Here is a 14,531-nt window from a genome sequence, read left to right as displayed (position 1 = left end):
GAGTACATTTGTTTCTATTCATCTGCGCAAGCGCTCTGCATATTTGTTTAAACATGGACGTCTGAGAAGCAAACTAGGTTGCCCTGCAGGTGCACGGTTGGTGATATCAAGTATGTGCAACATCAGAAGCACGATCTTTGTTGTTTTTAGATTAAGTGTGAACTATTGTTTTTATATTGACACATTATATATTTTTAATCACATTGTTATCAGTTTAAAAATAAAAGAATGTGGCATCCTTTAGCAGAATTCGGGTTATTCGACCCAATTGGATGTTTCGATCCTCGGCTTTGAGACCCGATGGGTGTTTCAACGGGTACGGGATGTTTCGCACCTATACATGTTTCGCGCTGAGATGGTTCGCACCTATTCTGTTTCGCGCTGAGATGGTTCGCACCGCAATGTTTCACATCGAATACATTCTAAATAATAAATAATTAATGAAACATATACATGTAAATGTTAAGTTAATATTTCAAAATATTTATGAAATAAAAATACTTTTTCAATTAAATCATTATTGATGTGCCTGCATGTATATCAATTCAGTAACAGATTAATGTTATGATTAGTAATGCAGTAATACCGGTAACTATTCGAAGACCATACTAATTATTCTCTGAAATAACACAATAATTTATTCATATAATTAATTGCACAAACAATTAAGTCATTAGGAATAATCAATTACCAATAGCTTAGACAACACCCGCTAAGTTTGGCAATTAAATCTTAAATGACAATTTTTTAACATTCTCTGGTGAACAATACTTGAAAGCAACTGTAAAAAAAAATGTTACCGGTATAACTGCATTACTAATCATAACATTAATCTGTTATTGAATTGAATATATCAATCTGTGCCATGTGCAGGCACATCAATAATGCTTTAATTGAAAAATTCGGAGAACACATAAAAAAAAAATGCATATGGTATACTTAATTATACAAACAATTGTTTGCAAGTAGTTTTAAAAGATAATTTATGAATTTCTTTTTTTACCACTATGTACAAGATCCACAATATTAAGAGTAACGATTCTGTATATAGAACTACATGTATATGTGTGTTATTTTCGTGTGTAATTTGTATGTCATTCTCCAATGAAAATTATTAATTAATAAATATATGGGAATGGAAATTACACATGTATCAAACAATTTCACACATTACTTTTATTCATAAGTAGTACAAAAATGGTATAGTTGAATGGATGCTGAGGGGGCAATTTAAAGTTTAAAGCAGAAAAGTGATGTAATTAAATTATCTCCACCTTTAGATCTGTAGTACATAATAACCTGCAATAACACCCCTAATTTTTCATAAAAATACAGGTAAATCACAAGAGAAAGTCATGCTATAATTGTTATCACAACGCAATTAATACCTCTTGTTCTGAACCTATATAATAATGCAATGGCTTCAAAGGCCTCATAAAAAACCCACCGCGAAAACAGGAACAAAAACCGTTATACTAGTGGCGCATATTATATTAAATGCAAACAAATGCAAGTTTTTTTTAACTTATTTCAATTCTTATATAGATTATAATTAATTTCAGAGCAATAATAAAACGAGAAAAATATCTTAATACAGTGAGATGTTTGCTCCGAGGCAGGTGCGGAACATCGAGGTGCGAATCATCTCAGCGCGAAACAGAATAGGTGCGAACCATCCCGGATTCGTTTCAACCTGAGACGTTTCGACCGACATTGTATGGCATGCAAAAAATATATATATATAAACGGAATAGGATATTTTATTTATTAGGTTCTTTTATTGTAAACCTGTAAATGTTTATTGTGAAAGGTTCAAATAAACCCCAGAATGCAGAAGTCGGCAGTATTAATAGTGTTTAAACTCATTAATCGTTGATTCCATTTTAGTTTAACAGTGAGCTACATAAACCTGAAATTTTGCTGGTCGAAACAATGGGTCAAAATGACATGCATCACATCGAAACTTCCTGTTGCCCAAAATTACTTCTGACATAGATGCAAGTTGGCAATGAATGAAGTCTGAAGTTATATTTTCTATTTGATTTTATAACATTTGAGAAGCTTAAATTCTACATAATGTAATTATGTTAAAAATCAAAGTATGAATTGATTTGATTTTTCAATTCTTTCAATCATATAATTTCCCTTACTTTTGGTCTTCTGTCTAGCATGTGAAAAATATGTTTAATATGTAAACATGTTTAGAATGAAGGCCTTAAGAAAACTAATAATTCCTTTCAAGTAATCTTGGATTCCTTTTTTCATTGCAAATATATATTTGTAGATGTAACAATATTATAAAGTTATGAAAGCTTGTTTAATGTTTTACAGAATGGGAGATGGAATAGAAGTAAAGAGGTGTGGAGTAAAGTTCACTCCTCCTGCCCTTGTGTTAAATTACCTCATCAAAGATACAGGGAAAATGCACAGAAGAACTATGCCTCTTCGGCATTTTAATAAAAACTCAAGTGTTGATGCAACTGTTGATGAATTACTGTCAAATCCTAGACACAGCAAATATTTGAAATGCATGCCAAAATTTCAACTGTACAGACTCGTATCTATTATAAAGGATAAGTTAAGTGGAATGTCCTTGGAAGAGAGTTTAGCAAGAAATGACGAGATTGACAAACTCGATCCAGAGGAAGATCTTAATAAACTTGATGATGAAACACTCAGGAGAAAAAAGTCAATCATGGAAGACACCTTTGAAAAGAATCTGAAAAAGCCGGGAGATCCGGGTTTCGAATATGATGTACAAATGGACTTTGATGAAGTTGAGGCTTGTGAATGGGATTCTGAGGAGTCAGAACAGGAGTTCTAGTTTTATTATGTCTGGATTTTTTGTTTCAACAATTTTTCAATAGATTAATAATTTGAGTCCAAAAAATACAAACAGTTTGTCTAATGCATATTGCTTTAATGGATGAATTATTTCATTCTAATCCTAAGATAGAGAGGAAAATAAACCAGAAAAGCTTGCCTGAAGTAAAAAAAAAAAAATTATTTTGTACAACTATGTGTAGATTGTTAGTAAAAACAGCTTCCCTCAAACATGCCAGATTAAAAAAAAGATTAGAGTGGGTCTACATTGTTGCATGAATGCTTCATTTTTGCAATAACTTAGCCCCACTCTAATTAGATATTTTAATTCATTTATAAAGAAATACACTGAAAACAAATTTTCATTATAAAAATTGAATTTTCAATTGTCCAAAAACTAGTAAAAACTTTATGTATACCCATAGTACCTTTTGATACTTTGTATATCCACTATGTAATTAGAATATATCATGCTTTTTATACTTAAAGATTAGTGCATTTTAGATACACTTTAGATAAAATGGCAACTTAAATTTCTTTCTTAAAAATTTCTTTATTAACAAAAAAAGACCTGTTTTTTTTTAAATATGCAAAAAATATTGAAATGGGTATAATAAGTTGAAAATCTTTCAATTATACTAGGTTGTTTAGAAAAGAACGAGCAAAAACATGCAGATGTAAAATGAAATTTACAGTATAATTGATTAGTCAATAATCATTTAATGGATCGCTGATGAAAGTTACTAATATCTGCAGCAATTTTAATCTCCTCTTACATCCAGAATTTAGCTACACTATTGCACTTATTTAATATGTTTGTACTTGAAACACAAACAAGTAGCAATTGGTTTTCAATGTTTAATTTGTGATCTCAAAACAATTAATGCCATCTGAATTTGAAACTTAACTTTATGCATGTAATTTGTGAGAAATGTGTTACACATGTGATTTGGTGTATGTTAGGTCAGGGTTATGATATCAACTACTCAATATCATTTTGTATTTTCTAATATTTTAAGAACATAATGGGATTTTTTTGCCAGTTTGCTTGTCAATAGTAGAAAAGTTTTCATTTTCATTTTATGTGTATCACATTTTGGTGGGTCATTATTTTATTCATTTATCACTGACTCATGTGAGAGAAGGCTCAATAAAAAATTTTCTTCTCATTACATATTAGGTTGTATGGTGACTTTTTCACCTTGTCACACTGTCCTTTGACCTTATGGTTAAGATTATTTATTGAAAGATTTGTTACAGGACTCTTATCATTTATGGATAGATGTATTACATATTTATTGTCTTATTAGAGTTATTATATACCGTATGTATTTGTCAAACTATACTTTTGCAGGGAACATTTATATGCTTAGACAGGAAGGTATCTCAAAGGGTTAGAGAGTCATTAAACATTTCATTTTCTTTATATGAAAGTTGTATTTGTATATTTATATACATATTGAACATTTATCATAGGTTGAATGTATGTTTCACTACTTAAAAATAAATGTATGAATCAATATGCATGTTATTTCTTTGTTGTATGCCTCAGTACCCCCAACATTAAAAACATGTGGCAACTCTTGTTCTACCAATTCTAAAGTACAAAGTAAGTCATCTTTATTTGAAATAATCAAGTTTCCATTCATTTAATGATAAGGCACTTTCTGGGCCACAATGATAAACCATTTGAACCCCAGTGTGTTATCTTACCCTGCAGGAGTGTATATCATTATTTTAGTTTTATGATTTTTATGTAAATTTATCAGGGCCCACCTCTACCTGCACACTATATAGTGATCAGTTTGTCCATCTGACATCACTTGTCTTGAGCATATTTTCTCTATTAGCGCAATCTGTCTCATACTTTGCTCTCGGTGCTTGTGGCTTAAAAGCGTGCAATCACCTTGAACCAAGATTTTAGGAAAAAAGATAGGGCATATCAGAAATCCAGTTTTGGACCTCAATATCTCCCAATGAGATTAAATTTTACTCTGACTTAATTTACTGTCTGCATGCAAGGGACGTATTGTGACTTTGAATGCATTGTGGATTAAAGCTGCACAAAAGTGTCAGTCAGTAGAAGTAACATATTAGTAAAGAAAAAGTAAATGTGCATCTTTTAAAAAAATAATTTTGAATGTAAATTGGATTTAACTGATCTAAAATAAAAATTTCGAACACCAACTTTTTTCTCATGTACGTAATGAGCTGGATGTTTTTGGCTCGACACATTATGATGATGGCTCACAAGAACTTTGATATTAATGAAAATACAATTTTTCCTGAACCTATTAAGTCGTTGAAAAATTAAAACACATACTGTATCCAGGATTTTTGATATTTTTTAGTAGGGCGTGTCATAAATATTCAGGTGAGTAGTGAGGCCTGTAAACCTCATGATTGTAGCACACATATAGAAGCAATTATTAAAAAATGATATATTCTATTCTATTTTTAAAACCTAAATTACGTTGATCATCTACAATTGTCTCTATAGTCTTTCTAGGTCTAGGAATCCGTAAATAAATAGTATGCGGATACTGTACTGATCCAGGCGAGCTTTAAATCCAAAAAGAAGATCGGGTTCGGAATGCTCTTAATTGATGGTGTGAAAAACAAAAGCTAAACTGTAAACAGATAGGACGTACTTTGTCGTTAAAGATGCCTTGCTGTGGTCCAGTGGACTCTTTTGTTAGCCCTTTTGTAAAATACGTTCTTTTCTTCTTCAACTTTCTATGTTGGGTAAGTATTTTGTCGTCGAGCTACTGTTAGTTAGTAGCTGGTTAGACTTAGACATGCCCTCAGGACCGTCGGACTGAAGCAGTGTAGGATGAAATCTAAACCTAGACTACTTTGCATATATTGTGAAGCCTTTTATACGAGAAAACTAAATCTTAACATTATATGATTGTCTGTTCTCTGAAAAGTATTTTCATTAAGAATTTTTTAAACCCTGATTGTTGAAAATATTGTTCCAGTAATGCCAAGGAATAAATCTCATTAAATTAATATAAATAGAATATTTACCAAGGACGTACATTCCTGTTTGTAGTATCACTGTAACTTGTAGCCCATCCTTCCAAGTTAAGGGTTTCTGATCTGCTTCAATTTGGAGTGAATCGGAAACCATTGACTCAGAAGCTGTACCTTTGATAGAGCTAAACAGGCTGATATCCATGGTCCATCATAGGGTATCAGGAGAAAACGTACCCAGGAGAAAACGTACCCAGGAGAAAACGTACCCAATCTCTAGGGTACGTTTTCTCCAGGAGAAAAAGTACCCGGTACGTTTTCTTCTGGAGAAACATACCCTATGAAAATTATAATTATACTACTTAATAGTTTTTAATACTTTTAAATACTATTTTGCATAATAAATATACAGAAATGTAAGAAATTGATAGATAAATAAATTTAATACTTTATAATTTGGACATTTTAAATATTTTCAAATGCTATTTAATGCATATTTCAATGCATAGATGTATAGAAATATATTCATTTTATGAATGATATCTTTATAATAATTGTAGCAACTTTTATTTTAGTACAAAATAATGACCTGTCATAAAGTGTTATCAGTCTACTTCTTCTAATTATCCATTTATCGGTAGCCTTACCGATTTGAGTTTCTCTATGCGAGATCCCCTGATTTTAATTATAGTGATAATAAATTAAATACCTGAGAAGTTATTATTACATGTATGTAATATTATGTACTGCCTCTCCGCGCAGGAGGTAGAAATATTCACTCTCCACACATTATACATGTCAGTGGCGTCGGAAGCAAATTGACTGTTGAATGTTACATTTCGTAGTAGTTTCCATATATATGAATCAAACAAATATTTAAAAGACTTGGACTTTGTTTTATTAAGCAACTTTGTTTTATAGATAATTTTCAAAAAAATGTTTTAAAAAACGCGATATCGACTTCTTGAGATACTCATCATTTAGTTCTCCAAATGAGATTGCAATAAAAACTAATTATTTAACGGTTTCGTTTATGGACCGTGGATTAATTGTCGACTAATTAAACTGCTCAGGCCACGTTCGTGTATGTGTATGTTACAAATTATTGTCTTAATAATTTAAGTACGTGACCATGGTGACTATGCATTTAAAAACTACAGCAACAAATGATACAAATGTTCATTGTATATTTTATTTTATTTCATTTAAGAATATCTATGAAAACCATTACTTATTATTTCCATACCTGGAGAAAACGTACCCTATAAATTGGGTATGTTTTCTCCTGGGTACGTTTTCTCCTGGGTACGTATTCTCCAGCATTCCATCATAGCCACCAACTATTGCATTCCTCCCTCCCCCCTCTTCACTCCTAAAGACTTGGCCTAAATTCACATTGTAAGGACTTGTTAATCATCTATATTGCCTGAATAAGGAAGGTCTCAACACAACCTGTAAGGTAGTATGAATATGCAGAAAACCACTTGCACAATGAAAATATAGGGCTAGATGGGGAATTGAACCCTGGACCCATGCAACTTAAGTTGGGAACTACTGGTATATGTTGAACTATCCACTGACCAGGCATATATCCATTGTTTATATAGCTACGTCAATTTTTTTTTGCCTACGAAACAAATTAAACCTATTTTAGATATAAGACTTAAATATGAATGTAAAATAAAACCTAAATAAAAATTTCCTTTCTTTATTTCCTAGCTCTTAGGAGGTGTATTGATTGGCATTGGAATCTGGGCCTACTTAGAGAAACAGAAATATTACAACAAAGAGATAGAGTCAGTGTATGATGTCATCTTTGATCTTGCCATAATCTTCCTAGTTCTGGGAGCTGTCATATTTATCCTGGGATATGCAGGATGTATCGGTGCTCTCAGGGAAAATGTCTACCTCTTGAAATTTGTAAGTATATCTAAAAACATTCACTTAATATTGACAATTTGTATATTAACTTTAATTAACTTCCTCAATCGAATCTTGCATTTGCTAATCATTTTTGTGATTTAAAATTTTTTTATTGTGCAAACTGATACCTGTAGGCAAAATATTTTGAAGTTTTCTTTTTCTATTTGGTACAAATATGCAGGATATACCATACCCTGTATTTGCAAACACTGGGACTTCATCCCTGCATTGGAAATTTTAAAATAATTTGTATTTTCTTTTTTGATTATTTTCTTTCATCAGCTGCTAAAGTTTTAGGTGACATCTTATATTGATTAAACTATGATTGTTTTTTTTTTTCAGTACTACTTTGCTATGCTGCTGATATTTCTGGTTTTGCTAGTTGGTGCTGTGTTGGCTTTTGTTTTCCGAGACAAATTTCGACAGAGGTTTACCTCTCTACTTAAAGATAATCTGATCATTACGTACCAAGACGACCCAGATAAACAGAGTACCATTGACTGGTTACAAGAACAGGTACCCAAATACCAAAAAAAAATATTTTATGCAAGAACTTTATTGTGTGATTTTGCAGTTTTGTTTCAAATTGTGATTCTATAAAATCGTGAATGCCAAACTTTGTTATGAATTTAACTCTGAAAAAAGCAAGATTTTTAAATTTTTCGAGGGATATTTTTCATGACTTTATTTTGCATTTAAAGTAGTCGGAGTATCGCACTACGTCATAATACGGATTTTACAATATTGGTTCGACTTTTACAAATCGTTTTTGATACCCGGTATTGATTTTGCTCTACATCGCTGTTGTAAACAATGGCAATAATAAGCAATAAGAACGGTAATATATGTATTCTATGAGAGATAGAAATGATTAATGTTCAGAAACTCGATTCTGTTAAACTAAAATGAAAAACGAAGTTCTGATTAACCAGGATCTCAGGTATGCTGATATCTTCATTGTTTTGACCCCCCCCCCCCCCCCCCCCCCCCCGAATTTTTCCTTTTCTTTTACTAAAACCGGTTTAAATTTAGAGACAGAAGCTATTTCGAAATTAATCAATCGTCAATTAATTAATGTTTAAATGATATCTAACATTGTTGACAGATCTAGGCAGAAAACTGTAGCAAAATGTGATTTTTACGGATTTTTTCGTCAGGGTCTACTTGGTTTAGAGCTTATAGCGTGAAAAGTAATCCGTCAACATACAATTTATTTTACCAAATCTTTTTTCTAAGATGTCAATCTATAGAATAAACACCATGAATTTAAGTTTGAGTCCATAAAATAGTAAAAAAATTACCAAACGCGATACTAACATTGCATTTTTTGTATTCTATTTTGATACATCAGGTCCATAAAGCGTACTTACTTACAAAAATTTGCGCAAAAATATTGATGAGATATGGCTTAAATAAATATTTATATTCTATTTTGTATGTTCAGTTCTAATTTTCACAAAATTGGTAATTATTTTTAGGAAAAACGGACGTCTGGCAAATTTCATAATTGTCAATAATTTTTGCAAGGGGGTACACCCGTCTGAGAGGTGATAGCAAACAAACTAGCATGTAAACATACATATTTTCTTTTGTATATGTATTGCTAGAATGTATATTTATCATTTAAAGCTAAGCTTTTAATGATTGAGCCCATTTAGTGCCGAGTATGGGACTACCTTAATTAGGAATCTACAGTAGTACAGTTTTGCATTACTGTGGAATCATTAGATTTCGTGGTGGCTCAATTTTCGTGGATTTCGTGGGTACCACCTCTCATCCACGAATAATATATTAGGGTTATAAAGTCATATTTCGTTTTGTAGGTATAAGAAAATACACGAAATTACGTCCCCACGAACCTATAAAATTTCAGCAATCCACGAAAATTGGCCCCCACGAAAATTAATGTTTCCACAGTACTTCCTGTTGTTTTACATTGCCTTGGGTTTTTTTGGACAGCTTGGTTGCTGTGGAGTGAACTCATACAGGGACTGGAACAAGAACCAGTACTACAACTGTTCCAGTGAGGGGAGGTATAACCCCAGCCCCCTAGCCTGTAGTGTTCCCCACTCATGCTGTAAGGTCCAGGACACACTGATGGTAAGCACTCTCAGGACAGAAAACAACTTTTATCAAATATGTGCTCATGTTTGGTGAAAATTAAAGAGGTTTTCTTTTAATTTGTATATCTGGAGAGCTTTCTATTTTAACTTTCAGGCTGGAGTTCCAAACATACTATGTGGAAATGGAGTTCTTAAAATGGTATGAATTTCAAAAAACAAAATTTGATAGATTTGAAAATAGTATCAAAATGCATTAACCATGTCTATGTAACAAAGTCCTATAAAGAAATGCTTATTTATCATCAGAACATAAATGATGTATATTTAAAGTAAACCTACATTTACCTGATTAAAATTTCACTTGTATTAAAATCAGTACAATTATGCATGATGAATTAATGGGTGGATCTGTGTTGAACATATTTTAGACTGTCATGAAATATAATTACAGGGAGGCGACTCCTCACTGGTCTACACCATTGGCTGTATTGATGCCGCCCTAGGTCTGGTGGAGACACAACTGCCTATCGTGGGAGGAATAGCAATTGGAATATGTTTTGTGCTGGTACTATCAGCTTAGTCAATTTACCATTCCAATGCCTATAATGATGACAAATGATTCTTATCATAATGCTCAAAATTTATCAAGATAAATAGATACAGTTTAACGGAATATTTTACATTATGCAATATATGACTAAATAAAAATCAGCAAGTAACCTTGCAATAAGGTGTAAAATATGAACTGCAATGTTTCAATTCTGACTTTTTACATCTTTATGAATTTTGTAATGAAGAGTATGAATTCAAGTACTGTACTATATGAGGGCAGCTTCATTTGTACTCCAAAACAAAATGAATTGTGTATTAAACTACCAGTAATCTATACCCATGCCATCTGTGCAAAGCTGATACCAGTAGTTATTAGTCAGAAATTACCGGTAATGCAAAATCCTTTAGGACCATTTTAACAAGGCCTTGGACTTTCTGTAGGGCATAGCTGTCATTTCTTGCGTCAAAACATGTTAAAAATGACGCTGGATTCAAGTGACATAGGCCCTATGCACCGATTGCGTAGCCTTAGCTCAAAAGCCAATCAAATCATGTTGATTTCAATGAGCTTTCACTGAGTGGGCAGCAATGAAATAGACAGGTCTATGTCACATTGCTGTTTGACACAACTACTCAAAGTCCAAGCTCTTGTTAAAATGGTTCTAATTATTGAAGCTGAGCCCAACTTGAAAGTATTGACCAGATTTTAAACCTCAAAGGAAAACTTTTCAGCTGCTATCTTAGCTTTGGAACATTTTGTAATACATATACTAGTACATGTACTTGCATCAATATCGGGAGAAAAATGATTCTATTGAATATGTACCTTATTGCTTTATTTTATTACATTTAATATGGAGATATGTTTTCATATTTTCAGCTGATTGCCATGTTTTTGTCCTATCTCCTGGCAAGGCAAGTTGAGGATCAAATGTTGAGATGGAGCATATAAGAAAATGAGGTACTCTGGTGATCCAGCTATGCAGTAAAGTCAAGACATTCTAAAGTCGTTGAATAAAGAGGAATGCTTAAATGTCATATATCCATCAACAACATGACACCTTAATTGTAATTTTTTATGAAATATTTTTATGTATACATGTAAATACTCTACAAAACACACTGAACTTTTGGTTTCACAAAGTCATATTTGTTTAACTAGAACTACAATGCAGAGTCGAATCTCAGAATGAATGATATTTTATTTTTTAATTTGTGTGTGGGTTTTATTTTTGTTTGGTTTTTATTGTTTGTTTAATGTACATGTATTGTAATATAAAACAGAGGTGCTCTAGCTATATAGAGAAGAATTTTTTGAGGGAGAAGGTCAAATGCACTCATTGATTTAAAAAAAAAAACCAACGTTTGCATGCATACAGTACAATACCAATTCAAATGTATATATGCTGATCATGTTGTAATTTGTTGGTGTTTTGTTTATATTTATTTTTAATTTATTTAATTGTATTTGTTACTTAATGTAGTATGCAGTATTTTGGTGCCATATTGTAATTTTTTTTTTCTGAAGTATGCAAAGTTGAGGTAATCAAAACGGACTGACATGTACTTGGTTGAAGGTATACTACAGGTGCTATACTTAACTTCTTTAGTCACTCGGATGATCAATTGCTATAACTTGCCAGTTGGTCTCATTTGTCAAACTTTTTAAAATTTTCAAGTATTCCTCGAAAACCTTCAGGCTAATTTTAGCAATTTTTGGTATGTAGCATTGGTAGAGGAAGATTTACATTAATTTTGACATTCATGACCCCTGGGGGCCCCCTTTGGGAACTCTTCAGATTACAAGTCCGAACAATTTTGTTAAGCATGAAATTGCTGTGACCCAGACTGTAAAGTTTCATGGGCCACTTGTTTTAAATCTAGCAATTGCTAGCTGTTGGGCCAGTCACCAATTTAAAACTTAAGTTGGTTTTAGTTGTCAGGTGATAAATAATTGTACATTCCTCTTGTTGTTTTTTTTTTAATACCATGACAGCTTTGCCTTTTATTCTACATTGTAAAGGGAATGTGCAGACATATCTTTACAGTTTTTCTTGCCTTAGAAACTTGTTTAATAAGAATTATACAAAATGTTTTGATAAAGTGAATACTGGTATATATGATATTAATGTTGTCACAGTTTTGTTGAACTTTCAGGTGTTTTATTTATTTTAATGCCTATTCTTGCTATGAAGTCTGTTATGTTGTCAATTGATATTTTTGTAATTTGTGGGGTTGTTTTTTTTTCTTTTCTTTTTGTTAGCATCAGGAATATTATGCAGATGTCTGGTTGTATATATATCTGTAGATAGAATGAAGTATTCATATTCACGGTGATGGCAGCACTGATATATAGGAAGTTTGTACTTTGAATGATGCATATAAGTCATCTGATAGATCGCAAATTTTAAAACAACTAGAAATTGGTAGCTGGAGAAATGCTATTAACAAATCATTGTTTGGGTGTTTTACTTTATATTTGGTTTTCTGGTGCAATGCTTTGTCACAAAGCAAGTATGGTCCAATGTGACAGAACAAGTAAGAATTGTTTTCTTTATGTTAAATTAACCATACAAGAATTTAAATGCAACAAGTTTTACTTTACATGTTAAAGTATATTTTGGAAGTTGTATATATTTTTTTTATTCCCTTAATATATTGTACATATTTTTTCCACAACCTTGAATCTCTGTTGGTATTACAATTTCCATGGGTCTCTACAAATTTTTATTTTGTAACATATTGATTTTTTGTTGTGTGTTTATGTGTGCTCGCTATTCAGAAATTATTTTTGTTTGATTTTTTTTTGTGTTGATGTTTTTTGGTGTTTAACTTACTTTTTAATGATGTACACATTTGATTTTAATATTAGTTTGTAATAAATTCAAATTAACAATATTAAAAATTTGTTATTGTCCATCATGTATAGTACTGTGGCTGAACTTTTGGATACATGTATGTATTTCAAACTGCAATAGTTGCCACTATTTTGAATCATGAAGATTTGATTTTTTTTTCTTACTGCCATTTTTTCTGTGATATTTAAACTCCTGAAGAAACTAGCCTTTGTGAAGCCTATGTAAATTCTTTGTAAAGATGAAAAATTTTAAACAAAGGGGAAAAATCATGATTATTTATTGTCATAGGATATACAATATTTATGATATATTCTTGTATTTTGGCTTGATTTAGTTGTTGCTAGTTTAGTGTGTGGTACATGTATTAGTTATTTTCCATGTACATTATATACATAATGCTTGTAAAAAGGTGATGGATCAATTTTGTATAAACATATAGGAAATTACATTTTGTATTGACATATATGCAAAGTATGATCTGCAATATACATGTACATGTGCAATTTTACTGTATTAGAAAAAGGTGAAAATTTCAACTTATTTTATAATTACTGCTATCATGAATAAATCAAAGTGCAAACATTTTGCATCAAACTCTAGGTGAATACTACTTAAGCAAGAAATCAGACACTTAAAGCTGCTTGGTCCATTTGTACATAATTGGCATTGCAGCATTTTTACCAATCGTTTACAGAAAATAATTTTTCTATATATGAATAAAACAGTGTACAAAATGTGTTTACTTTTAAAATTACATAACAAAAATTGGGGAATGCTTATGATTCTGTCTGTGTAAAGTAATGAAAGTTTCTAACTTTCAGAGATAATTTATCTAAAGAAGGCAGGAAATACCAATATATGATACTTTATTTTGTTAAATTTGGGACCAAGCAACTTCAATGTTATGAATAAAATTTAAAAAATTGGTGCCATTTTTAAGTTTTTATATTGAAATGTTTTGTGATGAAAATAACTATTTGTATGGGATTTTAAAAATTTTTGATAAATAAATTTATTTATACCTAATGAGTTTCCTTTTATAGTTTTTTTTTAACCTTTAATGTCACTCAGGTGACTTACTGCCACTGGTCTTCATCTGTTGCCATTAATTTTACATTTTAAACTTCGATCATCTTGAAAACTGACACATGTTGGTATATACTACACATGTATTTTGAATTTGAAGCATTTCTACTGTGAAAGGAATCTTAATTGTTGAAAAAGCGTTTTTGCATGGTTATGATGTCTATGAGGCCCTCTACCAAAATTCGGAAATTTATGGTCCCTGAAACAAAGGTTCAGGCCCAGGGGTGCAGGCAATGTGGCCATATAGTGA

General features: G+C 31.5%; 2 protein-coding genes across 2 annotated transcripts; both read left to right on the top strand.

Moving 5' to 3' along the window:
* The first annotated feature begins 4 nt into the window (after window positions 1-4).
* LOC105331298 (centrosomal protein of 19 kDa) lies at window positions 5-4,343 on the top strand. The gene is made up of 2 exons (XM_020064849.3): window positions 5-110; window positions 2,332-4,343. Exon 2 carries the CDS (start codon window positions 2,333-2,335, stop codon window positions 2,822-2,824), a length of 492 nt encoding a protein of 163 aa, XP_019920408.2. The 5' UTR covers window positions 5-110; window position 2,332; the 3' UTR covers window positions 2,825-4,343.
* Window positions 4,344-5,414: 1,071 nt separating this feature from the next.
* LOC105321984 (tetraspanin-33) lies at window positions 5,415-14,221 on the top strand. The gene is made up of 7 exons (XM_034473989.2): window positions 5,415-5,568; window positions 7,519-7,719; window positions 8,065-8,238; window positions 9,682-9,822; window positions 9,940-9,984; window positions 10,237-10,350; window positions 11,218-14,221. The coding sequence occupies exons 1-7, from the start codon at window positions 5,488-5,490 to the stop codon at window positions 11,287-11,289; spliced, it is 828 nt and encodes a 275-aa protein (XP_034329880.2). The 5' UTR covers window positions 5,415-5,487; the 3' UTR covers window positions 11,290-14,221.
* The last annotated feature ends 310 nt before the right edge of the window (window positions 14,222-14,531 follow it).

The sequence above is a fragment of the Magallana gigas genome, chromosome 8, assembly GCF_963853765.1.
Source record: "Magallana gigas chromosome 8, xbMagGiga1.1, whole genome shotgun sequence".
Lineage (NCBI taxonomy): Eukaryota > Metazoa > Mollusca > Bivalvia > Ostreida > Ostreidae > Magallana > Magallana gigas.
This window is presented reverse-complemented; position numbering and strand designations above follow the sequence as displayed.

Bases quoted from the DNA above. Each gene is read 5' to 3' on its own strand.
- LOC105331298 (XM_020064849.3), top strand. From the start codon at position 2,333: ATGGGAGATGGAATAGAAGTAAAGAGGTGTGGAGTAAAGTTCACTCCT.
- LOC105321984 (XM_034473989.2), top strand. From the start codon at position 5,488: ATGCCTTGCTGTGGTCCAGTGGACTCTTTTGTTAGCCCTTTTGTAAAA. The intron at 8,239-9,681 runs GTACCCAAATAC...TTTTTTGGACAG, and splicing joins TTGACTGGTTACAAGAACAG to CTTGGTTGCTGTGGAGTGAA. The intron at 9,985-10,236 runs GTATGAATTTCA...ATATAATTACAG, and splicing joins GAAATGGAGTTCTTAAAATG to GGAGGCGACTCCTCACTGGT.